This window comes from Felis catus, chromosome D3 (assembly GCF_018350175.1).
Source record: "Felis catus isolate Fca126 chromosome D3, F.catus_Fca126_mat1.0, whole genome shotgun sequence".
Taxonomy (NCBI): Eukaryota; Metazoa; Chordata; class Mammalia; order Carnivora; family Felidae; genus Felis; species Felis catus.
Genome location: NC_058379.1, coordinates 984,003 through 1,011,908, shown reverse-complemented (window position 1 = coordinate 1,011,908; position 27,906 = coordinate 984,003). Strand labels below are relative to the sequence as shown.

The following is a 27,906-nucleotide window of genomic DNA, read 5'->3' as shown; positions in this document are numbered from 1 at the left end:
TGCAAGTCCACAGGGGAGCGACAGCTGAGAGCTACATCCACACTTCCTGCCGGTCACTCGGTGTCCGTGACCGACGGAAGCATACCTCTTCTTAGAGCACGCGTGGCTACGGAAATGCACAAATCTTCGCCCTATTGCCGGGAAAGTAACAGGTCCCAGGTTAATCGCAGTGAAACTCATCGCGCCTTGAGATCACACAACCACTTACCTCAGAGATCCAAACGCAGTGTCGAAAAGCTGCTGACCCAGAAACGTGGCCGTGGGTCAGAACGGCATCTCCCCCCGCCCCCATCAGAGGCCTTGGGCGAGGACGCCACACCGAGGACCCAGTGAGGCTCGAAAACACCCGCTGGACCAGCGCGACGTGGCCCCTTTGGTCCTCCGTTTGCACAGTGGGAATGTGTCCACTCACACTCCTTACCCTTAAATACTGTACGTTAGGATTGCACTCGAGGATGAAGTGATTTTTATCTTTCAGTCAGTGGGTCATTTAAAACTGCGAAACAGGCGCCTGGAGGGCTCAGTCCGTTAAGCGTCTGACTCTTGGTTTCGGCTCAGGGCACGATCTCGTGGTTTGTGGGTTTGGGCCCCGTGTTGGGCTCTGTGCTGACAGCGTGGAGCCTGCTTGGGATTCTCTCCCCGCCCCCCCTCTGCCCCTCCCCCACTCGTGCTGTCTCCAAAATCAACGACGCAACCACACGAAACGGTTGAGGATCCGCTGACAGCCTCCTTCCCGAGTTCTGATGGGAGGTGGCGGTTCGTGTGGAGCCCCGTCCATGCCCAAACGTCATCTGTTGGCCACGTCCGCGTCTCCCGAGCCAAGAGCGTGACTTACGTCCCTTCCCTAGTGCCTGGTCCACCCACTGTTATGTACAGACGAACGTGAAATCGGGCAGCGGGCATGAGCCTCACTGCATGAAGAAAGAGACACCCTGCGGGTGGGAGACGAGCCCCCGGGGAGAGGTCTCCTGAGCCAGCCTGGCCTCGTTTCCCTGGAGTCAGGGGTCTGTCCACGAGGAGGCCCAGGAAGAAGCCCCCATTGGCGAGGCTGGCTCCGGCCCACGGGCGGCTCACCCGTCCGTCCTCGGGGAAGCGAGAGCCGTCAGGTGATTCGGACCATCGGTCTCGCTGCCACGCAGGCGGTTCCGGTGCCCGTGGTGGCGGTGCCCCAGGGTGGACGCCGAGCGCCATCCGGCTCCGGCCGTGGGCGAGGCCTCAGCCGGCTCAGCGGGTCCCTGGCGCAGAGCGAGAACACACGGGGCTCACAGGCCCCTCCTGGCCCTGAGCACCTGCGGCCTGGCATCTCTGGCGTCTCTGGCTCGTGCCGGGGGTGCCATGTGCAGCACGTACAGAGGCGTAAGCTGGTTCTGCGCGGAGAACGCTGGTTTTTGTCTCTAAGGGGTACGGACGCGTTTAGCTGGAGACTTCCAGCTTGAGCGCTTCCTACCCCTGCCACACGCCCCCCGCGGGCAGCCACGCAGCCCAGCCTGTGCTCCGCTTACCCGGCTGATTCCTTCAGGACAAAGGACTATGGACCGACCCTGGTTTGTAAGGTTGTTTTAATTTCGGCAAACGAACCGTGGAAACAAACCCTTGGCACGGCAGCGGGTCAGCGCTTCTGAAGCAACGGAACGTCGTGGCGCGACGGGCTTACCCCGCTCCCGCGTGGTGACTGACGGGAAAGCGCGTGTGGTCTGGTCCACGCCGACGCCACGGGGATGCAGGCACGCCATGCTGGGACGGCGCCAGAGACGTCACACGCCAGCCAGCCCCCGAGCCAGGTGCCAGTGAGGGACGCAGGGCAACCTGTGTGACGCGGGACGGCGGGCACCGTGGGGACCCAAGTGGCTCGAGGCTAGACCCCCGAGGCCACCCTGCCAGCTCTGGACCGCGGGAACGGTCCTACTAAGCCCTGCTTGCAGAGAGCACTGTGCCCAGAGGCCACCGAGCCTCCCCCAGACCCTCACCCTGGGCCCGGAGCCAGGCCTGCTGCAGGGACCGTCCTGGGGCCGGGCACGAGCCGGCAGCGGGCAGGGGGACAAGCGCCCTCTCGGCCGGTTGCTTCCTTGGAAATCCGAGAAACCTGTCTTCTGTTCACCTACGCGGCAGGCGGCGCCCAGGATTTTCCAAAAAGGAGGTGGCTAAGCCCAGCAGGTGGCACGGGGTGGGAAGGGGCTGCTCTGCAGCGTCCTCTGAGCGCGTCTAGGCCGCCTTCTGTCTTCGCTCTTCCTGTAGAGGGGAGAGGTAGAGACTCGCACGGTGCCGGCCCCCCGCCCCCGTCCGCGGCCCCGCCCTGGCGCCCCAACCGAGACGCAGCACCTCCGGATGCTTGCTCAGGAAGTGCGGTTCTGTCCCCGGCCCTCCTTCCCGCCCTCCCACCCTCTCCCCCGCTTTCGCACACGTTGTCAGATGCGTGTCGCGAGAACGCCACGGCCCCTCACCTTGACGGCCTGCTCCAGCTGGGACAAGGCCTCCTCGTAGCGAGGGACCAGCGGCCTCAGGAGCTCGCCGGGGATGTCGTGCCGTGCCAGCTCCGGTGCCCCCGCCTCGGCCAGCATCCGGAGGAACCTCCTCTCCTGCAAGCCGACGGGAAGGGGTCTCAGCCTTCCCTCGGCCACCGGCCGAGCCCCCCCGTCCCCTGGCAAGCGCCCCGCAGACTCACCTGCACCTTGAGTAGCAGCGTGAAGGCCTGTCCGGTTCTTCCCGCGCGGGCGGTTCTCCCGACCCTGAAACCGAGCACGACCACCTCGAGTGCTGGCCCCCAGGGGTGCCCCGGACGGTGGCTTCTCTCCGGGGCCCTTCCCTCCAAGGCCACGGGACAGGCCTCACCGGTGCACGTAGGTCCGCAGGTACTGGGGGGCGTCGTAGTTGACGACCAGCTGCACACCCTGCACGTCGATGCCTCGAGCCGTGGCGTCTGTGCTGATGAGGCTGGGAAGCGCGAGGGGCTCAGACCCTGCCCGAGGCCGGGAGCCCCTCTCCCTCCGGCCCTGCGGGGGACACCGCCACCGGCTCCGGAGGGGAGCTTCCTTTGGGGAAGTACGCCCCGGACGGCCCAGGCCGGTACCTGCCGTGAGCGTTCGCTCCCCTCCCTCCGGGTACTCACAGCCGGATCTTGCCCTGCTCAAACTGCTTCAAGACCACCTTTCTCTGGCCAGGCCCGCAGCGGGAGGAGAACTCGGCCGCCGTCACACCTCCGAAAGCCTGGACTAGCAGGAAGAGCCTGGGCGGGAGAGGCGGGAGGGAGCCAGGTGGGCAGGGCCCGGAACCTGCCTCCCCTCTGCTCCCCTCTGCCCCCTCCGCCCCCTCAGACCTCACCTGTGTGAGTTCTCGCGGGAGTTGGTAAAGCAGAGGACCCTGGAAAAGTTCATCTCCAGGATCAGGTGCAGGATGACCAGTGGCTTCGTGCGGAGGCTGCAGGGGACGTAGCAGTGCTGCGGGGACAGCACGGGGTTGGCCCCGCCCCAAGCACCGTCGTGCGCCCCCTCCCCGCCCCGTGCGCCCTGCTCACCGAGAGCCCTGCGGGGAAGGTGTACTTCCCGCCCGAGTCCCCGTCCGCGTCCGCGTCTTTGGGGCCCCCGCGTGCCAGCCCCGTGGAGAAGAGCCGGGGCTGGTGGAGGCCCAGCTGCTGCAGCTTCTCAGGGTTCTGTGTCAGGGTGGCCGAGAAGAGCAGCTTCTGCAGCGGCATCTGAGGGCAGCAGGTGCTGGAAGGGGAGCGGGCGGTGGGCCGGCGACCTTGGTCCGGCCGGCACACCTGCTGAACCTGGCCGCCCGGGACACGCCAAGGCAGAGCGGGTCTGGGAGACAGAGGGGAACCGCGACGGGACCCACGCTCAGGGTGGCCCCACCAAGCTCAGGGCAGAGTTCGCTGCGTGTACCTGGCGGCAGTGGTGGCCCGGAGCTGCCTCCTCTGGAGCAGAGCACAGGGGTCCTTGGCGCTATCGCTCGGGAAGGCCGCCTCCACCACCCGGGGCAGCCAGGACTGGTGCATGCTGTCGATCATCCGGTCGGCCTCGTCGATGACCTAGGAGAAGCAGGACGCCTGGAGTCTGGTGGCCGAGGTCAGTGTCGGCTCCGAGCCCGGGCCTCCCTCCAGGCGCCCGACGTACCAGGAAGCGGAGATGCCGGAGGCTGAACCCCGGGGTCTGGTCGATGTGGTCCACCAGGCGGCCAGGGGTGGCCACCACCACGTCAGCCAAGCAGCGGAAGCCGTCTGCTCTGTGGAGCGGAGAGCGGCTCAGCAGAAGCCCCCACGCCGACCCCCAACACAGGGGAGACCCGCAGACAGCCAGGCTTTCTGTTCTCGCGGGGGCCGGACGGCTACGATGCGGCTGCTCCCTGCTCCCCGAGGGCCCACGACCCATCAAGACCTACGTCCTCTGAACGAGAGTCTCCTGCTCCCTGACCAGCGATTTCTGCCCAGTGATCAGGGCGACACGCAGAGGAGTGGCGTCCGTGTAGACGTTGAACACTTTGCTCACCTGGGGAAGGAGCGGCCGTCACCGACCCGGTACGGAGCGCCACAGTGACAAGGACCCCGAGTCTGACTTCAGAGCGTGGGGTGCACATACCTGCTGGGCCAGCTCCTTGGTGGGCAGCACGACCAAGGCTCGGATCTGGCACACGGCACGACACAGCAGGGCCTGTGGGGTGGGGTGGGGACAGCTACCGGCCTCAGCAGAGCCGGTTCCCTGTCGGCCGAGCCCCCCTCCGAGGACGGCGGTCCTCACGCTCACCTGTACCACGGGGATGACGAAGGCCAGGGTCTTCCCGCTGCCCGTTGGGGCAGACACGCAAAGGTCGCTGGGCCGGTAGCCGCCTCTGGCCACCAGAAACCCGTTAGCTGTGCTCTCCAGGAGAGCGGGAATCACCGCGGCCTGGACTGGACAAGGAGGGACGACAGGCACGTTTGTGCCGGAACCACCAGAATCGGCAAGGCACCGAAGCCCAAAGGAGACTTGTCCCCCATCTATGACTTCCAGGCTGGGCTGTTCTCACTCGAGAACGACACCAGAGCCTCTAGGGACTGCCAGGCCCGGGCGGCCAAAGATGCCCCAATCCCAGACCACGCTTGATGCTGGCCCTGCCCAGGGCCCGTGTTGTCAGCTGCTGTGCCACGGCCTTGCCGCTACGGCTCTGGTGACTCTGGGCGAGGAGGCTCTTGAAGGCACCTCCCCCTCCCCCCCCCCACGAGCACCTGGAAAGTAGGAGGAGATGCCATGTGCCCGCAGCTGCTTCTGCATGTCAGGATGGACGGCAGGGATGTCCTCGATAGGCACCGAATCTTCGGTGACGCTCTTTCCGACACAGCTTGGCTCAGCCAACCACGAGGGCAGGAAAGGCTGGACCTACCGTAAAGAGAAAGGGGCCAAACGAAGACTCCAGAGCCCGCGGGGTTAGGGGAACAGGACCAGCGGAAACTAAGGACTCGCGACACTCAAACCGAAGAGGCCACAGCAAGGCAGGCCCCACGAGCCTTCTAACGCGTCTCCCGGCGTCTCCCCACCCCCACGCCACCTCTAAAGGAATTAAGCAACGCACACCAGAAAGTACCTCTCCCCTGAGCAAGGTCACCGGGGAGCTTCCTCTCACACCCGCGGTAACGTCCACACCCTGAGCCTGGCCTGCAAAGCCCTCCGTGACCCACACTCACCTGCCCCCAACCTCCTATTGCTGCCTGAGCCTTAGCCATACAAACCTCGTTCGACGTGCCACGGCTCACTGCTGCCTCAGGGCCTTTGCCCTGCTTTCTCCGGTCCACCTTACCCAGGCTGCCCCCTGTCTTCTGATCACAAGTCAAGGTGCACCTCCACACTGGCACGGACACAAATGCTCCCCCGCGTACCCTGGCAAACCTACCGTTTCCTTCTTGGTAATCACCACCACCCAAGAGCTCTATAACTTACTAGCTGCTTCTTGAAAGCTTGCACTAAGATAGATATTCTTCAGATACACCCACCAACTAAGAGAATACGTTTTAAAACACTGCTGTGATGCAACCCAGAAACCCATTTGAAACATTTACCCGCAAGTTTCACTCTTAGTTTTATCATGATCACAAAGTTCTAAGCTGACATAGAATTCCAGGCACCGAGAAGAAAACTGCAAGACAGACACCTGAAATCCAAGCCGTCCGCTTGCTGAACAGGCGCGACCCTCGGAGCTACCCCACCAACGCGGGCTGGATCCGCGACAGCTGCCCGCCCCCGACTCCCGGCCGAAGCAAAGCCGTGGAAGACTTTCCTTCCCACCCCGGGCCGCTCACCTTTGGCGCCCTGCTTCTCTCAAAGCCCCCGAGCAGAAGGGCGTGGGCGGGGGGCCCCGAGGCCTCTTCGGGACGCCGTTCTCCCGAGTCCCCCGGCGGCCCCGCGGCCTGGGCGCTCGCGCTGCTCTCCCCGGGCGCCTCCTCGCCGCTCCCTGCGCGGCAGAAGCGGACAGGGGCGGCGCGTCAGCCCCCCACCCCCGCGGACCCGGGACCCCCGTCCCCGCCCGGCCCGGCCCCACCTGCGTCCGCGTCCTCGCCGTCCACTTTCCGCCGCTTCCCCCGCGGCGCCTGCGGGCTCCCCGGCGGCCCGCCGCACTCGCGCCTCCGCGCTCTGCGCGGCCGCCGCCGCCGCCGTCCCGCCGCCTCCGAGTTCTGCGCGGCCCCCGCGGGCTCCTGCTGCTGCTTCCGCCGCTGCCGCTCTCGGGCCCGGCACTGCAGCCGCTCCAGCAGCGCGCGAGCCCGGCCGTCCGCCCCGGCCTCCGGCCCGGCCGCCTCGGGGCCCGCGTACCGCGCGACGTGGAAGAGCGCCATGCCGGCCGGCCGCACGCCTCTCGGCCAGACGCGCGGCGATGACGCCAGAGGCGCGGGGCGGGGACGTCGTGCGGGAGGCCTCGGCGCGGGGCGGTGACGTCAGGGGCGCGCCGGACGGTGGCTTGAGAGTCCGTGAGTTCCGCGTGGGGCGGCGGCGGCGGCGGCATGGAGCGGGATCCCAGCCCCGGGGGCGCGCGCCGGGCGCTGGGCCGCCTGCTGGAGGCGGTGCTGGCGAGCCGCCGCGAGGCCAACGCCGTGTTCGACATCCTGGCCGTGCTGCAGGTGGGGGCGCGCGGGACGCCGCGGCCGGTCCCGGGTCGGAGGCCTGGCAGGGGGCGCGCACGCGGGCCGACGGCGGGATTCCCGGGCGTCTGCTCCCGTCTCGGGGCCTCCCAGGTCGGGGAGGGGGTGTCCGGTGGGAGGGTAGCGTCGCGGCCCTGAGTGAGGAGGGAGGGCCGGCCCCCTGCGACCTCCATGTCCCTGCAGTCGGAGGACCCGGAGGAGACCCAGGAAGCGGTGCGCGCGTGCAGCCGCCTATTCGGGGCTCTGCTGGAGCGGGGAGAGCTGTTTGTGGGCCAGCTGCCCTCTGAGGACACGGTCATGGCAGGTGAGCCTGTCGCAGCACGCGCCGGGTCCAGGGCCTCGTCTCTGGAAGGGCTGGAGGGAGACTTTGTCAACACGGGATGACCTCACACGGCCTTACCTTGGGTCAGGGGAAGGGCACAGCCGGGGGCTCCCTGTGGGGAGGGACCATTGCGCTTAGGGTTGGGGTGAGAGAGTCCGTATGTGGTCTGTTTAGAGCAAAGGTTGAGCGTGCTGCGCTTTTTCAGGGCTTTTGTTTTATTTATTTTGAAAGAGCATGAGCGGGGGAGGGACCGAGAGAGAGAGGGACAGAGGAGGAGAGAGGGAATTTTAAGCCGGCTCCACGTTATCAGTGCAGAGCCGGACGCGGGGTTTGAACTGATGAATGTTGAGATCACGACCTGAGCTGAAATCAGGAGTTGGGCACTCAATTGACTGAGCCACCCAGGCGCCTGTTTGTTTTTTGGGATCACTTGTAGGATCTGATCCTGTTTAACGTGGGCAGTCGGGGTTATGCGTTCCCACCGCTGGTTGTGTAGGTCTTGGGGTGAAGTGAGGCGAGGAGGGTTTCCCACCCCGCACCAGGTCTGGGGCCACGGTGACCCGTTTCCGTTCACTTCCGGGTGGGGCTGCGCAAGAGCGGAGGGGGGAGACCTGCGGCCAGCCTGGTGTGTGTGGTCCGACCACCCTGCTCTCTGCCTCAGGGTCCCAGGGGGCGACGCGGAAGTACAAGGTGTGGATGAGACACAGGTACCACAGCTGCTGTAACCGCCTGCGGGAGCTTCTGGCCCACCCCTCCTTTGAGGTCAAGGTGAGTCAGGTCGTCGGCCTTGCCTCTACCCTGCGCGTTCCCTGCACCCCCAGCCGCCAGGCTGCGCACACTCAGGCAGGGGTGAGGCCGCAGGCTTCTGCGTGTCCGCGCTTACCTGAGGACGTCTGGTTTTCTGTCTGCTGGGTGTCCTAGCGGCCGGTGTTGTTCTGTGTCCCAGCGCGTAGGGGAGCGGTGTCTTGGGTGCACTGAGACTTAGGTGCCGGGGAGGAGACGTGTGGTCCGGGCACCTCAGCCACTCCCTCGCCCACTTTCCCCAGGAGCTGGCTCTCAGCACGCTCATGAAGTTCGTACAGCTGGAGGGAGCACATCCCCTGGAGAAACCCAAGTGGGAGGGCAACTACCTGTTCCCTCGCCAGCTTTTCAAGGTGGGGGCACAACGGTGTCGGGGCGGGGGGTGGGGGGGGGCTGAAAAACCTCTGGGCACAGCCGGGATGGGCCTTCGATGCAGGTGGCTCCGGGATGTGCTGCTTCTGCCACACCCTTTACCCCGGGGGGCGGGGGAGGCTGTGGGGCGTGGTGGGCACCCCGGGTGGGCCCGCCGAGCTCACCTCCCTGCCCGGCCCGCAGTCGGTGGTGGAAGGCCTGCTGTCTCCGGAGGAGGACCACTCGCTGCTGGTGTCGCGGTTCCAGGAGTACCTAGAGCACGACGACATCCGCTACCACACGATGCAGGCGGCCACGGGTATCGTGGGCCAGGTGGCTGACAGGTACCCCGAGGTGAGCCGGGTCCCGTGTCTGGGGGAGGGGTGCGCAGGGGCTGCGCCCGAGCTGATGCCAGGCTTTCGGCAGGTGCCGCCTGCTTTCTGGAACAACGCCTTCGCGCTGCTGTCTGCCGTGAGCCTCCCCTGCCAGGAGGTCAGCTCCTCCAGCTTCTACGTGAAACACGCTGGTGAGCGTCCCGGGGGGTGGAGGGGGGGGGCGGGGGGGGCACCAGCGAGCCGCCGCCTCTTTCCCGCACGCCCTCTGACCCCTGCCTTCCCTACAGAGCTGTCACACAAGTGGAAGGTCGCTCATCTGAAGGTGAGACGCTCCGGGGAGCGCGCTGGGGACAGGGCCCTCTCCACGCGTAGGCAGCACGTGTGGGACCCAGAATTTTCCGGCTCACACAGCCTCGAGGCTCCCTCACGGGGACGGGGGTGGGGTGGAGGCCGCCGGTACCTGGCTCCCAGGCTCTTAGCGGGCTCCTGGGTGCCGGTGTCGTTGCCGCGTGCGGCCCTGGGTGCGCTGCTCCCCGGCTGCTCTGTGGCCGTGTTCTGGGTGCGCGTTTCTTCTCGCTTTGCTGGAACTTCTCCAGTTCTGGGTTTCTAGTTCTTACGCAGGGCGGGAGGGAGGCCGTGAGTGCCGTTTCCCCGTCTGGGGTCCGGGGTCCGGGGGCTGGGGTGGGGGCCTTGTGTGCGGCCTTGACGGCACCCCCACCCCCTCCCCCGCAGGAGCACAAGAAGGCCTTCCAGCTGATGTGGATTGGCTTTCTCAAGCACAAGGTACTGGCGGGGTGGGGGGCAGGTCCCCCGGGTCTGGGCCGCTCTGGCCCACGTGGGTCTTGGGGTGAGGCGGGCGCACCCACCGCTGCTGCCTCCCCGCCAGCTGCCCCTCAGCCTGTACAAGAAGGTGCTGGTGATCATGCACGATGCCATCCTGCCCCACCTGGCCCAGCCCACCCTCATGATCGACTTCCTTACCCGCGCCTACGACGTGGGTGAGTGCCGGGCTCTCCTCCCAGCCGGCTGGGCTCCCGGAACTGGGGCTGGAGGAGCCGTGGTCAGGGCCTGGTGCATGCTGGAGCCCGAGTCCCCTCCCTGGTGGGACGGAGCCGGGGGCCTCCTGCTCTGTTCAACTCACCAGTGGGTGTGGGGGGAGCAGGCCTCGTTGGGGCTTCTCAGCCGCACGTTGGTCTGCAGGGGGTGCCATCAGCCTGTTGGCCTTGAACGGACTTTTCATCTTGATTCACAAGCACAACCTGTGAGTGTCGATCTGGGACGCCTGCCTGTGGGTCCAGCCGTGCGCGTCTGCCCGTCCTGTGTCCTCTCCCTGTCCCGGGCTGGGGGTCTGCTGGGCTGCCCTAGGGGAAGTTAGGGCGTGACAGGGCCCCTGGGAGCCATGATCCGTGTTTTCACTCCGTGTCTCCCCCCCCCCCCCCCCCGCGCCCCCCTGGCTTGCGTGCCACTCCTCACCCCTGCACTCCCAGCGAGTACCCTGATTTCTACCGGAAACTCTACGGTCTCCTGGACCCGTCTGTCTTCCACGTCAAGTATCGGGCCCGGTTTTTCCACCTGGCCGATCTCTTCCTGTCGTCCTCGTGAGTGCCGGAGAGGGGACTCGGAGGGGCTTAGACTCAGAGCAGGGGCCGGGAGTCTGGGCGACTGGGGGTCACTCACGCTCACCGTCCCGCCCAGCCATCTGCCCGCCTACCTGGTGGCTGCCTTCGCCAAGCGCTTGTCCCGCCTGGCGCTGACGGCGCCCCCCGAGGCCTTGCTCATGGTGCTGCCCTTCATCTGCAACCTGCTGCGCCGACACCCCGCCTGCCGCGTGCTGGTGCACCGCCCGCCGGGCCCCGGTGAGCGCGTGGGGGGGGTGCTTGGAGACCTGGGAGGGGAGCGGGGACCTGGGAGGGGAGTGGGAACCTGGGAGGGGAGTGGGGGGGAGCCTGGGGGGGCATGGGGACCTGGGAGGGGAGTAGGAACCTGGGAGGGGAGTGGGGGGGAGCTTGGGGGGCGTGGGAACCTGGGAGGGGAATGGGGGAGCCTGGGGGTGCATGGGGACCTGGGAGGGGAGTGGGGGAGGCTGAGGGAGTGGGGGGGCCCTGGGACGGGAGTTGGGGGGGAGGCTGGGGGGCGTGAGGACCTGGGAGGGGAGTTGGGGGGACCTGAGAGGGCTCAGAGACCTGGGGAACCAGGAGGGTGGGGGCCTGCCCCCAGAAGCCAGAGCTCAGGAGCAGGCTGTGAAGCAGGGCCCGGGTCTCGCTCTAGAGCTGGACGCCGACCCCTACGATCCTGCAGAGGAGGACCCGGCCAAGAGCCGCGCCCTGGAGAGCTCGCTGTGGGAGCTGCAGGTGAGCTGTGTGTCCCCCCCCCCCCCGTCCCCGGCTCCCCGGGGGCTGCCATGACCGGACGTGTTCCCACCGTGTGGTGCCGTCCGGGTCCCCGGGCTGCCCTGGGGAGAGGGTGGTGACGGCCCGTGTGCCTCTCCAGACCCTCCAGCGGCATTACCACCCTGAGGTGTCACAGGCCGCCGGCGTCATCAACCAGGCGCTGTCGGTGCCTGAGACCAGCATCGCACCCCTGCTGGAGCTCACGGCGTTCGAGGTGAGGGCGCGGGGCTGAGGCCCGGGCGGCTGGGGTGCAGGGCACGGGCGGCGTGGGAACACCTGTCTGTCCCTTGTAGGTGTTCGAGCGGGACCTAAAGAAGAAGAGGGGCCAGGAGCCGGTGCCCCTGGAGTTCCTCCCGGCGCAGGGGCTGCTGGGCCGGCAGGATGATCTCTGCGCCCAGCACTTCACGCTCAGCTGACCCTGAGCGCCCGCTCCCCGCCCCCACCCGTGGTTTTGTAGGAGAGAGATGGGGGTGGGCTGTGGGTGGCGGGGCGGAGTCCGGGAGCGCTGGCCTGTCTTCTGACTGCTCCGGCGGCCGGGTCCGCAGGCTGGTGGTCACAATGCCGGCCGTGCACGGAGGGCGCCTCGTGTCCACCCGCGGCCCCCCACGCCTGCCCCCCGCCTCTCCCCTCCTCCGGAAGTCTCTCCCTTAGCCGGAGCCCGGGTGGGCGTGGGGCCAGGGTGGGGGTCGGGGGCTGCGGCCACACGGGGCTCTGGGTGCACTGGGCGGTGGCTTCTGCCAGCCCCGTGTGACCCCCGGGCCCCTTACGTCCGAGCGTCTGGGCCACACCCCCTCCCTGCTGCAGCTGGACTGTGACCTGGGAGCGACAGTGAGGGTTCTCTGTCCCGGTTAGTCATGGGCAGCACGGAGCACAAGCCACCTGTTCCCAGTCGAGCTGAGGAGGACCTACCTCCCCGTGGTCCCAGGTGCGCGGTGGGCGTGTCTGCCCCACGGGGGGCAGTTACGGGTGGAGCCACCTGAACCGTCGCGGCCCCGAGTGGCGTGGGTGCTGGCAGCTGCAGGCCGGTTGTTTGCTGTGTTTCCGGGCTCTTTCTTCAAGGCCCCGTTTCTGCCGGGCGAGCTTGGTTCCCCTCCGGCGTGAGTCCGGCTTCCTCTTAAAAAGCGTCTTGTTTAGGGAGAGAGTCACGTGAGTGATAGCCGCTCCCGTGGGCTTGGGGGCCTGGCGGAGATGCAGGTGTGGGTGCAGAGCCAGGGAGGGGGCGTCCCTGGTTCTGCAGCCTCTTGCCTGAGCCCCCCCTCCCCACCCCCACGGGAGCACCTGGAGTCACAGCGGGCAGTGGTTTGGCCGCTTGGGTCTTAGGGAGCTGCCCCGGTGGCCCAGGACCCTTGTGTGCCTGGTGGGGACACTGGGTGAGGGGTGAAGGGGTGCTGCTTCTACGTACACCTGTGTGGTTTTAGGGATGCTAGCGCCCCGCCCCCTGGTGGTACCGTCCTGGTCCCATCTCAAGTCCACTTCTGCCCCCGGACCTTTGCGCTGCCTTCTCTGCAGCTTTGCTCTCTGCTCCTGCCTGCGGACCCCAAGCCGAGGGAGGCCTCAGGGAAGCCTCTGCCCGGCATTCTGTCGGTAACAGCTCCGGGCATGCACGTGGGCGCCGCCTGTTCACGGCCCCGCTGCTGTCGGTGCCCCGTGGACGGTCCCTGCCACCCTTCCCAGAGACCGAGGGAAGCTCGTCACGACCTGGTCCTCGTCTGGTCCCCGGGGCCCGGGACTTACCCGGCACAGAGGAGGGGCGCATACACGTCTGTGGTAGAAGGGCCCGGGGGTCCTGAGCCGCCTGCTTCCGGCAGAGTTCGGCGCGTCCGAGGCCGTCCCGGCCCCAGCTGAGCCCCGGCACGGGGACACGGGGGGGCAGCCCTGGAAGGGCTGAGGCCTCACGCTGATTGAGAGAGATGCCATCCTGCTTTTTAAAGTAAAACTACAGGACTCTTATCAAGCAGGTTTTCTCGATTGTTGCAGCATCGTGTGCTGTCGGTAGCCTTCCTCCCTCCAGCGGGTCCGGGGCTCACCCCTGCACACCCCGCCCGCGACACCCCCTCACCCCCGCGCCTGGGCAGCTGCGCTTTGTGGTGTTTCTCGACCTCTGGGCCCCATGGCCCCGGGGGCAGGTGGCTGAGGGGACGCAGGGCGGGGACAGATGGAGAAGACCGGCAGGGAGGTGCCCCTGGGACCTGAGCACCTGATGGCCATCAGGGCCGGGCTTTCAGGGGCTCGAGAACCGCCTGGGATCTGAGTAAAAGACCCCTGGGGCCTGGAGTCTGCGTTTGCAGGGGCTCCCAAGCCGGGGGGGGGGGGGGGTGGGGCACGGTGACCGGAGGTCTGCAGGCAGCCCCTCCTGCGCTGAGGGCCCTTCTCCCTGGCAGCTCCCAGCCCGCGGCCCCGGGGCCTCCGTGTCCTCCCGTGGAGCCGTGTCCCGCCCTGACTCCCTGAGGTGCTGACGGCCGGCGTCGTGCACTTCAGTGGTCTGAGTGCCGTCGGCTCCGCGATGGCAGAGCCGTGTGCCTCGTCCCCTTGTCCGCGAGTGTCCCAGCACCCGGGACGGCGGCTGGCGCCTGTGTGTTTCCTCCAGCTGATCTCTCAGAACCGGCCTTCCTGGGGGGCCTGGCCCGAGGCGCTGTGGGTTCCCTACAGCGCAGAGAACTCTGTGTGGTGCCTTGGGGGGAACTGACCATGACGGGGACGGGTCCCCAGAGCCCCGTGGTCGGCAGGGAGGAGCGAGCGGCCCCAGGCTGCACCGGGACAGCAGAGCGGTTATTTCCTCTCCTGTGAACCGACTGCCTTTTTCCCAATTAAGACGCAGTTCTGGTTTTGTTTATCATTTTTAAATTACAAACGCAAGGCAAAGCTAATTACGAGTTCCAGCGACACTCGGGCTCTTCCCTGCGAACCTCTCGGCCTTGGTGCCTCTCTCCCTCCCTCTCCCTCCCTCTCTCTCTCTCTCTCTCTCTCTCTCCCCTCCTCCCCCTCTCTCCACCGTTCATGCCCTCAGGTGCCAGCACTGAGGTCCCCGCCCGATGTCGACCCTCCTCTCTCTGCTGTGAGCTCCCCTCCCACTCAGCGGTCCTCCCTTGCTGTGCTCACTCTGGTGCCCACGCATTCACCTGCCACGAGTCCACGGCAGCCACCCTCGCCCCAGGAGGCCACCCGGCTGGGTCCGCCCCAGTTTGTTTGCAGCTGGGGACATCACACCCTAGCTTGAGTCAAAAGTTTTTAAAAACCAATTTTGGGGGGAATTTGAAATACACACTAAGTACCTTTTTAGTAGAAGTGTGTTCCATGCAATATTTGGGATGTACTTATCCTGAAGATTGAGAAGAAACCCACCTGATATAAATGAATCATTTTAAAGTGTGTGATTCAGTGGCACTTGGTGCATTTATGCTGTGTGAGCACCATCTGGATCCAGTTCCAGAACTTTCTTTCCATCACCTGCTTCGTAATTACATCCGTGGAAAGATGGCATCTGAGAGACCAGCCCCCGACAGCTCCCCCAGGAGTCCTGCGTGGTGGGGTCTCCGCCATGCCCCCCACCCCCCTTGAGGATGGGCGGCCACTTCAAGCTGGGTCAGCCCTGGTCCTTGGGCAGGAAACCAAAGCCTCGGGGGACACGAGGCATCAGGCCGGGGCCCCTGGGCTGTGGCTCTGTGTAGGGAGGAGGTCCACGCCGCTGCCCTGTCTGCCGTGCCTCCTGGTGGCGCGGGGTCTGATGGAGCGTTTAACCCGGGCCGGAGTGAGGGCTGGCTTCCGGGAGGGAGTCGGACCCCGAGCGCCCTGTCCATTGGGGGTCTACGTGCAGGTCATGGCGGGCTTTGGGCTGCTCGGCATCCCCTCTACCCCCGGAGGGGCCGGTAGCCACCTGGCTCCGCAGCCCCCCATAAAGACGGGACACCAAGGCAGGAGCCCCCCGGTTGGCAGTGACCCGTGTGCACTGTCACACGTCAGGGCCGGGGAGCTGAGTCTGTCCAAGGCCCCAGTGGAGGACCCCACAGGTGCGTGTTTGGGGGCCCCCTGGGCCTTTCCCTGGGTGGTGTTACCCTGTGTCCCTTCCCTGCAGTGAACCCTGATGGCGAGAAGAGCTGCTCTCGGGGAGTTCGGGGGTCCTCCTAGGGGGTTGTCCAACCTGAGGGTGTCTCGGGGACCCTGGGCTGGCCATGGGTGTCAGAAGGGGGGTGTCTTGGGGAAATGGGTGTGTATGACTTTGGGAGGTCCCCGAGAGGGGTCCTGCACTGGCTTCCTCGCAGAGCATTAAGGGGGCAAGGCCCCCACGATGGGGGCTCATGAGGTGATCAGGCAGAGCAGGGCAAGGGACGCCTCCAGGGTAGGAAATGTCAGAGGAGGGGCCGTGGATGGAGCGTCCAAATCAACGTCCAGGCCCTGGGGGCAGCAGGGCAGGGGAGGACCAGCGGCCTCCTGGACGTCCTCAGGGCAGTATGGTGGGGCTGCTGGGGGTCAGGCAGGACAGGCAGTGCAGGGGCCACTCGGGGGGGTCCTGAGTGCCACGGGGTGTGTGACCCTGACTCCAGGGTCGGCCCCCTCGGACGGCCTGCCCCCCACTGCATCCCTCCCCTTGGGGGAGCAGGGGCCTGCCGCACCCCAACCTGGCCGGTCAGCCACCCCCCGGGGTCAGATGCTACGTCCCTCTCCCCGGCCCATACCTCCCTCCCTGACACCACCCACCCCTGGCCCACGGAGACCCCATTCTGCCCGGTTCAGGACGGGAGCTTAAAATGAATGCACATCTCTTTGCAGAAAGAGCTCCCGTGGGGAGCTGCTCGTGGAGTTGTCACCGCACCGCCCGCGGGGCCGCCCTCCTGGTCAGTGGGCCGCGGATGCAGGGCCCTCCCGCCCGTGAGCATCTCGTGGCTGAAGGCCCCGTTGGACCATCACAGAGGCCGGTGTTGACAGGGCACCTACTGTGTGCCCCGCAGTGTCCTTCCGTCAGGTCCTTGTGGCCCACGCCTGGCCAGCGCTCTCAGTGGAGTCTCCCTGTCTCTCTGTCTTAGTCTCTCGTGCCCTGTCCCCTCCAGGAGGCGAGTGGGGTTGGGCGGGGAGATGCTGAAGTCGTGGCGCCCGTGCGACGAGATGCAGGCCGCACGTCCTGCGGATAAGCGCCACGCTCAAGCACTGGACGGGCACGGAGCAACTTCTCGGCGACTAGGTGTCAGCCGGCTTCCTGAGAGCTCGGTGAGGGTGACGAGCGTGGCACACGTCCCCACCGCAAACCTCCGGCCTCTAGGCGAGGAGGTGGCCGGCAGCGGGGTGGCAGGGGCTGCAGCCTGGGCGCCCGCCAGCCCAGGACTCGCACGGCCCTCCAGCCTCAGCCGCCCCATCCGCGCGGCGGACCGTGCCAGGTGCCCCGGCTGCACGGAGGGCCAGGGTGACTGCTGTGGCTCGCGGCCCCGTTGCAGTGGTCACGGGAAGATGAGCTCACCCGTGCCCGAAAGGCCATCCACCGAGTCAGGCGGTGGGTCTGGCCTGTGGCTGGTGGCCAGCCAGCGCCCGGCCTGGCGACCTCTCTCCCTGGCCCTTTGCGACCCTCGGCCGCGCCTGGCTGAGCGCCTCACGGACAGCTCCCGTCCCCGCACGTGCCGGTGAACTTGGCCTGCAGGGGGAGGGGCCGGCTTTGCGCGGGTCTGGGGGTTCCCTTCGGGCTTCCTGCTAGGCCTGCGCTTGGGCTTCTCCTTGGAGCTGGCTCGTCTCGCAGGTCGCCTCATTGCTGAGAGCCGCACAGACGCCCCGATGACGCTCATTCACTGTGTTGTGTCTGTGTGAGATCCCCGTGACCTCCGCCCCGGCCAAGCTGACCATGATGGGGCAGCTCCCCTTCCTCACAGACCCCGGAACCCACGCTGCGGCCCCACCCGCCCTCTGCCCGGGGGAGCGCGACGACGCAGCGCGGGCACGTCTCCTCCTCCGCCGGCTGCAGAGGGTCCACTGCCCCGTGTGTCCCCAGAGTCACGGTGTTGACCTGTCGTTCGGGACGGATCCCTTTTGTTTCGACCACGGAGAACCCTTGCTGTGTTTCTGAGAAGCTGTGATTAATTTCTAGTATTACTGGACACGACCGACTCTTGGGGAGTAGATTAAATACCAGATATGCAGCAAGGCGTTTGCTTCCAGAACGTGGCAGGGTCTGGGACCCCGCAGGCAGAAGCGATGCTCTGCGGTGTTTATGAAATTTTTATTACTTATTTTGGTTTTATTTTTTTGAGAGAGCGAGTGAGCAGAAGGGCGGGGGGCAGGCAGGGAGACAGAGAATCTCAAGCGGACCCCACACTCGGCGCAGAGCCTGACGTGGGGCTCAGTTCCACGACCCTGGGATCGTGACCTGAGCCAGAACCCAGGGTTGGACGGTCGGCCGACTGAGCCACCCAGGAGCCCCTGAAATTTTATTTTAAACTTTATCTACTCATGACTTTCGTCTTCTCATTCAGGTGAAATTCACACGGCACGAAATCAACCATTTTAACGTGTGCTGAAAATTCAGGGGCCCCCGGGGGCTCGGTCAAGTTAAGCATCTGACTCTTGATTTTGGCTCAGATCGTGGTCTCACGGTTTGGGAGCTGGAGCCCCGCCTGGGGCTGTGCGCTGCTGGCGTGGAGCCCGCTTGGGATTCTGTCCCACTCCCCTCTCTCTGCCCCTCCCCTGCTCGCCCCTGCTCGCAAGCATTCTCCCTCTCTCAAAATAAACTTAAAAAAAATGCTTGAAGTGTGCAATTCAGAGGCAGTGAGTTCATTCGACGTTGTGCCACCATCACCCCTGTTGGTCTCCCAGAGATCCCGTCAGCCCTGAAAGCAAACCCCACAGCCGCTCGCCCTCACGCCCCGCCCCGGCCTCCGCCGATCCGCTTTGTCCGCACGGACTTACCGATGCCGGATTGCCCATCCACGCGGAATCACACGGTGTTTGTCCGTTTGCGTCTGGCTTCTTGCCAAAGCTCATCCGTGTGCAGCAGGTGTCAGGGCTCACTCCCTGCTGGGGCCGCGCAGTGTCCCACTGCGTGCACGGACCACAGCTGTTCACCGCTTCATCCGTTGGCGGGCATCCGGGTTGCGTCCACCGTTGGCGTCCGACCGGTGCCGCGGGCACGCTCGCGTACAAGCATTGGTTTGAAGGCCCGCTTCCTCTCTGGGGAACTGCGGGGGCACGTGGTCACCCGACCCCAAGGTTCCGAGGAAACCCTACACTGGTTTCACAGCAGGAGGGTATTGGGTCCCGGTTTCTCCACATCCTCACCAACTTCTGTTGTGTGCTGTTTTGTGACAGTAGGTTCCGATGAGCATTTCCCTGGTGACAAGTGACACCGGGTTTGCTCTTTGCTCTTCGATGAGTGTGGGTTGGACGAGGCCACCCAGCTTCTGCAGAGTCTCTTGGGACGCTCACCTCCGGGTCCTGAGCCGCTGTGGGAGCAGGGGGTCCCCAGGCCACCCTGCCACGTGCTCCTGACGGCGTGGAGGAGCTGGGTCTGTGTGAGGATACAGAGATGGTCACCAGAACGCGGCGGCTCCCGGCCCTGCCGGCCCAGCCCCAGCCGTGGCGCACACCAGACCCGCCCAGGCCGCCCTGTGTTCCAACCCCCAGAGACCAGGGAGACGATAGAGTGATTGTCGTTGCTTTAAACTCCGGGATGGCTTGTTACGCGGCTTAGATGACCATACCCATGGGCTTGAAGCGCTCGACCTCCCGCCAAAGGGCAAGGATCCAACACGAAGGCAGGAAGATGCTGGCCCCTGGCAGCACTGTCTTCTCCCCTGGGGTGACCCCAACCCCCTCACTGTCCCTGGGGTCTTGGGGGTGCATTTTGGGAGGAGGGGGTGGCATTGGGCTGAGAGCTAACATTATTTACACGCCATGGGGTGGCCACACGAGCTAGAATGGATCCAAGGACCCGTATGTTCAATGAAAACAATTCCTGGGGCGCCTGGGTGCCTCAGTCGGTTAAGCGTCTGACTTCGGCTCAGGTCATGATCTCGCGGTTCGTGGGTTCAAGCCCCGCGTCGGGCTCTGTGCTGACAGCTCGGAGCCTGGAGCCTGCTTCCGATTCTGTCCCCCTCTCTCTGTTCCTCCCCGGCTCATGCTCTGTCTCTCTCTCTCAAAAATAAACTTTAAACACACACACACACAATTCCCAAAGGGCTCATCCAACAACAGCGAGGCTCCCAGCAGACCTGTGCGAACAGCCCTCCCGCACACTGTCTGGGGCAAAGTCGAGTCTTTGGAGGGCCAGCTCAGGCCCCGGTGTGGGTCCCACGGTGGCAGCGGCCTGGCCACGCCATGGCCCAGAGCCGGTGTTCGGAGGGTGGGGTGAGGCTGGGCCCCAGGAAGACCCCATCGTCAGCGCCTCTCAGGCCACGATGGGGCCAGCGAGCCCGCCACACCGGCCTCCCCGCGCGTCCCAGCCCCTTGGGAGCTTTGCTGTGCTGTCCCGGTGTCGCTGGGGTGGGCTTGTGGTCGGCGTGGACAGGGCAGAGCGTGTGGGCTTGGAACCCTGGCTTCCTGCACCTGCTGGCCACCGAGCCTCGGCCCCCCACCCCCCCCCCCCTTTCTGCGGGGCGGAAAGAGTTCTTGCCACAAGATCTCTGCGGTCAGGGAACCCGTGGCCCTCAGGCTGCCGTCGGCTCTCGGGGAGGCAGGTGCTGAGACAGGAAAGGGGTGCAGGGTGGGCAGGGGGGCTTGGACCCCACCGCTGGGGGCCCTCCTCCTGCAAGAGGTGAGGTGGTCGGCTGGTCGGCCTCCTGGGGCTGGTGGGGGGGGGGGTGGCGCGCAGACCTTGGGCCACGCCCACACCACGGTCCTCCTCCTGCACAGACCCGTTCTTCCAGCCAAGATCGGAGGATCCCTGTCACCGCAGGGAGGACCATCCCCTGCCAGACCACCACCGCCCGGCCCCCAGGAGCCTCGTAACTCGTCAGACGGAAAATGTCACCTGGCGTTTCCGCTTAGTGTGTGTGATCAGGCCTTCGGCTTCTCCCCAGCCAGGGAGGCCGGGTTCACACTCATTTAGCCATTTAGCCCAACAAACAAAATCGATGCGTTCTCATAAACACCGCTGGCGACCGCTGGCAGGCAGAGCTCTCCGAGGGGCTGGTCGGGAGGCTCTGTCTCCGATGGAGGCCCGTTCAGCTGGGGTGGGGGGGGGGCCCCCAGTTCCTCCTGGAAGGATGGCCAGACACAGCGGGCAGGGGTGAGGGGAGTCGTGGAGACGTTCCGTGATTCTTCCAGAAAGGCGGCATTGCACAATGCGAGCCGGCCCTGGAGCTGCCCTGGGGGTGGTCACAGACCCCACTCGTGGCCGTGGGGCCGGGGGCTTGGGGACCTGTCTGGGGGCCATGGGCGGTGGCTGCTGGCAGGGGGGTGGGAAGGGGGCGAAGGCCTCCAGGGCTGTCTCCCTCAGTTCTCGTTCATTCAACAGACGCTCGCGCGCACGCCTACTGTGTGCATACCGGTGTCCCAGGAAGTGGGGGTACACAGGGGGCTCGCCAGACTCCTGTCCCGGCCCTCCTGGGGCTCGTTCTGCGGTGGAGGGGACAGATGGTGAGGGGACTTTAGTTAGTCTGGGGTTCTAGAGGCAGTCAGCGCCCTGGAGGTGGAAAGGGAGACGAGCCTGCCAGCAGGGCTGTTGCGCTAGACAAGGGGGCGTCTGAGCAGAGCTGGAGGGTGAGGGGGGAGACCCGGGGCTGTGGGGTGACGGGGAGAGGGCTCCAGGAACAGGCTCGCCAGTGCAAAGGCCCTGGGGCAGGAGTGTGCCTCGGGCACCAGAGACCATTGCGGAGGCCGCTCTTGCCAAGAGCGGAGTGAGGAGGGGGTGGCAGGGAGGTGGGGGCAGAGCCCCGGTCCGTCTTGCTGGCTTGGACGCTCTTTCTCAGTGGGGTGAGCACCGTCAGTAGGCCGGGACGGGCGCAGCCTCAGTGGGCTCAGCTGGGCGGTTGTGAGGGCGTCTTCCGTGTGTGTCGGCGGCACGGCCCGCTGAGGCTCTCGGAGAGGGTCCTGGGCGCGAGCTGCCCGGGCGGGGGTCGGGGGGTCGCAGTCTGCTGCTCCTGGACCAGGCTGTGTGGGTCCCCGCGTCTCCCGGGGCTCGGCCCAGGGCGGGAGGGCGGGCGGCCTCGGTTCGCAGGCTGAGCCCGTCGGCCGCAGGGAGGGCGGCGGAAGCTCTCCTCTGGGCTCCTCTCCGTCTCTGTGGGTCCCGCAGCCTCCCGGAGCCAGACGGGCTGGCGGCTCGGGGCGGGGCGGGGACGAGGCCCTGCCCGCCGGGCTCCCGTCGTGCCGGGTCAGGGTCAGGTCGGCCGTGCACGACGAATTCAAGTTCTCCCCCCATTTTTCCGGGTCAGGGAAGGCGGGCCCCCGGGGCTCCAAGCTGCTACCCGGGTTTGGGGAGCTCGCCCACACCGACCACGGGTGCCGCTTCCGGTGTGCGCCCTGCCCCGGGCCCCTGTCCCTGCAGGTGGCTCTGGCGCCCTCCCGCGGGGGCTCCTGACCCTCGGCGCCCGTGCCTGGGGGCCCCGGCCCGCGGGCTGCGCGGCCAGGCGCCTGGGTCTCCGCGCCGCATGGTCAGCGCTCCCTGGGGAGGGGAGGCCCGGCCCCGGCTTCCCCTCCCCGCCTCCGCCCCGGCTCCCACCCTCCTTCCTGCACCCGCTCCGTGCCCAGAAGCCCACCGCAGGGCGGCCCCGGAGGAGGGGGGGGAGAGGAGAGCGAGGGGAGGCCTCAGGCCGGACGCGTCCCCGCCCCAGCCCGGGCTGCCTCCGGGCGCCTCCAGGCTCTGCGCTCAGGTCCGCCTCTGCGGGGTGGGGAGGTGTCCTCCGGGGCCACCGTCACCGGCTGCAGGCCCTGCCGGGCGGATGCGGGCGGTTTGAGGCCGTGAGCTGGCTACAGGGGCCGCGAGAGCAAACACGGTGTTGTGACGGCTGGGGTGACGGACTCGGGACGGATGGCAGGGGCAGCCAGTGGCCGGGCCTGGGTCTGGGCTTGGAGCCCGGATCCGGGCCGGCGGGGGCCTCAGCCACCCCCTCCCAAGCCTCGAGTCTCTGCTCCTGTCCCCACGAGGGGCCCGGGCACACCGGTGACTGACCCCTGAGCTTCTGCTCGTGGCCCTTCCCTGGCCTGCTGGTCCCCGGCTGCTGGGAGAACCTCAGCACCACACCAGATGCGGGGGGCCCTCCGCTTGGGGTCAGCAGGCCTCCGCCGGGGCTGGGACTTGGGGGCCAGGAGGGCAGAGGGGCCCCTTCAGCGGAGCAGCGGACACGCCCCTCGAGGCTAGCCATCCACGGCGCCCACAGACCGACGGCTTACGGGGCTGAACAGAAATGTCTCCTGTCCCGGCCCGGAGGCCAGAAAGTGGGGTGTTGGAGGGCTGTGCTCCCCCCGGGGCCCTGCCCATCCCGGCCACTGCACGGCTCCCCTCCCTACAGGGTCACAGTCACAGGGATTCGGCCCACCCACTCTGGTCCCAGCTCATTTTAACCTGGCCGGAAACGCCATGGAGACGTCGAAACGCCCAGGGTGCCGGTCGGGGAGGGATTGGGGTTGTAGACGGCAGAGCCACGGTGACAGCGTGGGCAGAAGGGCCATAGCGAAGGGCGGACGGTCGTCCCCCGGATCCTGCTCGATGGCCTCCGCGCGGCGAGCGGGACACCCACCTGCACTGCGTGGCTTCCCCGGAGGACGCTCCGTGGCCTCCACCTCCGTGGCCTTGGCGCGGAGGGACAGGTTTGGCTTTCCACACGCAGTGCGTGGCGGGACCTCTGTCTCGCGGTGTGGCACAGCCTGGAGGGCACAGGGGCCTTGGAAGGGAGCTGGCGGGCTCGGGGAGGACCCCGCGTGAGCCAGGGTGGAGGCTTCATGGAAGGTTCTGGCTCTCTCACCACGGACACGCGGGACTGGAAGGGCGCGTGGTCTCCCTATAATTTGCTTCGAGAAGTAAGCGGGAGCCCACCTGCGGACCTTATGCTCTGACGCGGGACATCACAGGCCGTTCTAGGCCCGTGAAGGGCATCCTATGCCCCCACGAGCAGGGGTGACGACAGTGAAGGAAGCAGTGGTCTGGGGGTGGGGGGACGCCTGCCTTCCCGTTGAGGGGGCGGCTCCAGGAGGGTGGCCACAGGGCGGCGGTTTTCCATCTGCGGCTTAGGTCCTCGTGGCTGAGCAGGGTCCTTGGAGCCTCGCGGTCGCCCTCGGCTGGTTAGAGACGCGGACGTGCGGGCCCCGGCAGTCTCCTCTGCCTGCTGATTCTGCAGGTGCACACGAGGCCTGTCTCAGGGCCCCCTGGTGCGCGGCCCTCCCCCAGTCCTGTCCGGTCCTTCACGGAGCTGGAGGGCAGCGGGTGCCGGTCCCAGGCACCATCGGGCACAGGCAGCAGTGGGAAAGCCTCCTTTGGGGTGTGGCCCTCAACCCGGGACACTGCCCAGCACGTCTGTGGCAAGACCTCCTGTGTGTCTGATGCAGGGGTCTGCTGAGCACCCCCGCCCCCGTGCTTCTGGGCCATCGAGGGGGCGTGGCTGGGCTTGAAGGGGGGTGCCGTGGACGCAAGGACAGTAGGCTTCCTGAGAGGACGCCCCTGCCAGCCCGCCCCTCACGTCTCTTTCCAAAGGGACAGCAAAGGCAGGGGGCCTCTGAGTCTCTGAGGCTCGGAGCCTTCCACCGGCTGGGTGGGCGCTGGGTGGGGTGGGGGCTGGGGCTGGGGGTGGGGAGGCTGGCAGACCCGGCTGGGTGGGGGCTGGGGGAGGGACTGGGATAGTCTGACGTCCACCCCCAGCCCAGATGGGGAATTTATAGACCAGCTTGGTGTTTGATGAGCACAGAGCCCAAACGCGTCTCATCAGTCAGCCTTACTCTGGAACTGATTCCGTGCTAAATTTTCTTTCCTTTGTCCCGGTCAATACCTGGGAGCGATTGGGGGCTGCTGGCTCCGCGGACTGTCTTTGCTTGGAGTCCAATTTCCCGTGTTTAAAGGTGCAAACGCTCTCCCTGCACGACAGAAAGTGCCAGTAATTGGCCTTTCTGATGGTTACAGGAATTCTTAATCACACACTCACGTTCTTGGGTTTCTGGGCCGGGCGCCTCCCAGGCAGACCTCAGCTGCACCCACGGTCGGCGGCGACGGGACGAGAAACGTGATTTCCTTTCCAGACCTAATGACCTCACGAGTAAATTGCCGTCAGCTGGTGGGACAGGCGATCGATCAGCCCTCCTGTCTCCTCGATGCTGCCTCCGGCTCAGAGGGGAGCGTGGGGGCTGCCCCGTCGTCCTGGGCCGGCTCCTGGGTCCCTGTGGATCCGCACGTGTGGTGAAGCCACTGGCCCCCCGGGCCCGATCACAGCCACTCTCCCGACACCACCCACCCACGTCCTTTCAACACCAAGAGCGGGAAAGTCTCCGGGTAGAGCTGGTTCCGGGTGAGCCCAGGGCCGTCCCGAGCCCTGTGACCACGGCTTCTGGAAGAACGACCTGGACAAAGAGGAGAGAGGCTGCGTCGCGGCCGGGGTCGTGGAGCAGCCACAGGGACGTGGGCAGCGGGAGGTGCATCGCTGCCCCACAGACACATTCACGGAGCACCTGCTGGGTGCCTGGTGCACGCGCGAGGCCGGCGGGAAGGCCAAGGACAGGCCACAAGGGGCAGTCAGCCCCCCTCCCCCCCCAGAGACTGACCAGGAAATACTGGGAGAGCCGGGGGCACGTGAAATACTAGCTATGCCTGATGGTCGCCCCGACCACTTCGTACGGGCAGCCGTGTCCCCGTTTGGACGACTCCTGGGCGTTAATAGCAGATTCGGCCGCCCGGCCAAGGGCGGGGAGCCTGGGCCAGCCAGGAAGGGGGCCAGGACAGGAGACCTCTGCCACCCGGGGTGTCTCACGTAGGGAAGTCCACAGGGCTTCCCCCATCCCCTCTGTTCCTGAGATGTGACAGCATGTCCACCCGGGGCCCTCTCTCCACAATCCAGAAACCTCCACGGCCTTCCAGAGAGACAGCAGGTGGGACAATGGGGCAGCCGTGAGGGTCGCCTCCCACGCCCTGCTCGGAACCACGGGGTGACCACACCGTGGACTGGCTTAACCAGCATCTGTCCAGCCCCGTTTTCTGTTCTCTACTATTGAGCCAACAAGCTTGTCAGACTCTCTTGCACCGGGAGGTGGCCACGTGAAACGCGTACCCCTGAGACAAAACCAGAAGTCTCCTGAGGACGTTTGGGAAAGCCTTTGTCCTTCTGATATACACCATTGCTTTCTCCTCCTTCTTCTTCCTCATTTGCATTGCCTAGAAAGTATGTGTGATGGTGGAGCTGCAGCAGCCATCTTGAGGTCACCAGGAAAGGGTAAGGGAGTCTGAGACACTTGGTCCTGATCTCCTGGAGGCCCTGAAATGCTTCCCCAGGGGCTAAGTGTGTGAGAAAAACGGATAAATAGCTAAATGCTGTCTCGTCAGGCTCCCCGTCTCTCCCGGCCGAGAGAGACTGACCGTCTCTCCCGCAGTGGGTCTCTGCTCTCCTTGGAAAGACACTCCCATTCTTCCACAAGTAAGACCAGATTTCCGAGTCACGAATGACCAAAAGATGGGGTTTTGTGTGGAAAGGATTTGTCAGAGAAAGAAAGTCAGGTGCAGGAACGCAGAAGCCAGAGGACCTGGCTCTCTGCTCTAACGTTTTCTTTCTGCTGAGTTCTACCAGAGCGTCAGCTCCGTCGGCGGACACACGCCTTTGTAGTTCCTTCAAACAGGGAGGTGGAGCCAAATGCCAAGAGAAACGAGCCCATTCAGCAAACAATGAGCAGGAAACACAAGGTTGACGCTGTGCTGCCGATTGATGCAAACGCTGGGGAAGGAGAGACCACGTCCAGGGCTCGTCTCCAGCACGAGTTGCGTGTTTTCGTGGCAAACGGCTCGGCTGGTTCTTGGGGCTGCGCCTCCCCAGACGCTTACAGATCACCGATGGTGGCGGGATGGCTCTCTGAAGCTGGGACGGGGGTCCCCCGGGACGCCCGCAGGTGGCCGGACGGCGTGTACCCAGGTCCCGGGGTCCCCGTAACAAGCGACCACAACTTGATGTCTTCAGACAACAGACGCTTGTCCTGTCACGGCTCCGGAGGCCACGAGCCCAGAGCCAGGGTGTGGCGGGGCCGAGCTGCCCCTGAGGCTGTGGGGGAGGGTCCGGCCTGCCGCCCCGGGCCCCCGGCATCACCGGGCCCCCGTGTCCTCGGCCTGTAGGCAGACGCGCTTTTCTCCCCGGCCGGTGCCAGGACGGACGCGAGGCTTCGAGGACGGGGCTCCCGCCCGCTGGCCCCCAGCGGCTGCCTGGCCCAGCGTCCGTTTCCACGCCCCGCGTCGTCTGGGGCTTTGCGGACCCCGGTTCTTGTGGAGATCGGGGGCCGCTGGCCTTGCCGGCCGCACGGACACGCGGTCCCAGACGCCGGGCTCACGGCGCCGGCTGAATCCCCACAGAGGCCCAGAAGCGGTGCGGCCGTGGGCTGTGGTCGGAGGCACCGGGGGCTGGGACCCACGTGTGCGCTCACAGCGGGGTGGTGGGGAGCACCCCGCACACCGGAGCGTCGCCGCGGCAGGCCGGGCGCCGAGGGCCCGGAGGTGGGGGGGGCCATCGGAGGGTCCGATGAGGCGGCGGACAGGCGCGCACGCACCACACGCGCTGGTGGGAACGGGAGACGCCGGGGGGCCCTTCTGGGCTTCGCTAGCGTGCGTGGCTGCTCGAAGGGGACGGCACAGGCAGCGCAGAGGGGTGGCGGTGCGGGCGGGTGCGGGAGGACGACAGCACCAAGGTGGCCGGAGCGCCCGGTGAGCCCACCCCTGGGCTCCCGTAGGAGCAGCGGCGACCTCTGAGGGCCGCGTGCGTCGGGTCCCGGAGCTTCTCGGGAGGCCGGGGCCCCCGAGCCTGTTCGAGATGCCAGTGACGCAACTGCGGGGAGAACAGCCGCGGTCTGTGCGCGGGGACGTCCCGTACGCGGCACACCCGGGCACGGAGCCTCCTCCTCCGAGGTCTGATCAAGCCTGCCGTTTTTCCACGTGACTTTTCCACGCAGACCCGGAGGTTCTCTATGTTTCGATATGGTTCTTTACGGTGGGTAGGACGATACCTCTTTGCTCTAAGAAAAGGGGTGCGGATTCTGGCCCCAGCCGGCTCAGAACCTCCGGGGCTGGCTATTTTAAGTGAATAACATAGGGGCGCCTGGGTGGCTCAGTCGGTTAAGCGGCCGACTTCGGCTCAGGTCACGATCTCGCGATCCGTGAGTTCGAGCCCCGCGTCGGGCTCTGTGCTGACGGCTCGGAGCCTGGAGCCTGTTTCTGATTCTGTGTCTCCCTCTCTCTCTGCCCCTCCCCCGTTCATGCTCTGTCTCTCTCTGTCTGGAAAAAAAAAAAAAAAAACGTTAAGTGAATAACATAGCCATCATGTTATTGTGCGGTTATTAATTATAGCTATATAATTAAAAAAAATTTTTTTAAATGTTTATTTATTATTGAGAGACAGAGACAGAGCTTGAGCAGGGGAGGGGCAGAGAGACAGGGAGACACAGAATCCAAAGCAGGCTCCAGGCTCCCAGCTGTCAGCACAGAGCCCGACGCGGGACTTGAACTCACGGACTGTGAGATCA

At 66.0% G+C, this 27,906-nt stretch overlaps 2 protein-coding genes across 3 annotated transcripts; one reads left to right on the top strand and one right to left on the bottom strand.

Annotated features, from left to right (window-relative positions):
* Positions 1–1,542: 1,542 nt before the first annotated feature.
* Positions 1,543–6,831, bottom strand: DDX51 (DEAD-box helicase 51). The gene is made up of 15 exons (XM_023241250.2): positions 6,505–6,831; positions 6,266–6,417; positions 5,198–5,348; positions 4,737–4,882; positions 4,572–4,643; positions 4,375–4,481; positions 4,110–4,218; positions 3,879–4,024; positions 3,512–3,704; positions 3,319–3,434; positions 3,107–3,223; positions 2,830–2,931; positions 2,663–2,726; positions 2,442–2,576; positions 1,543–2,229 (listed from the first exon to the last, which is right to left on the bottom strand). The coding sequence occupies exons 1-15, from the start codon at positions 6,794–6,796 to the stop codon at positions 2,203–2,205; spliced, it is 1,929 nt and encodes a 642-aa protein (XP_023097018.2). The 5' UTR covers positions 6,797–6,831; the 3' UTR covers positions 1,543–2,202.
* Positions 6,832–6,900: 69 nt separating this feature from the next.
* NOC4L (nucleolar complex associated 4 homolog) lies at positions 6,901–14,672 on the top strand. Of its 2 annotated transcripts, XR_002147131.3 has the most exons (16): positions 6,901–7,078; positions 7,283–7,403; positions 8,083–8,189; positions 8,468–8,575; positions 8,778–8,927; positions 9,000–9,099; positions 9,196–9,230; positions 9,641–9,691; positions 9,795–9,906; positions 10,109–10,169; positions 10,396–10,506; positions 10,604–10,764; positions 11,177–11,259; positions 11,399–11,512; positions 11,592–12,223; positions 12,808–14,672. XR_002147131.3 is itself a non-coding variant. In XM_003994565.5 (15 exons), the coding sequence occupies exons 1-15, from the start codon at positions 6,962–6,964 to the stop codon at positions 11,712–11,714; spliced, it is 1,554 nt and encodes a 517-aa protein (XP_003994614.2). In that variant the 5' UTR covers positions 6,901–6,961; the 3' UTR covers positions 11,715–14,672. The 2 variants fall into 2 exon arrangements, 1 of the variants encoding a protein (XP_003994614.2); XM_003994565.5 differs by having other exon boundaries at positions 11,592–14,672.
* Positions 14,673–27,906: the final 13,234 nt, after the last annotated feature.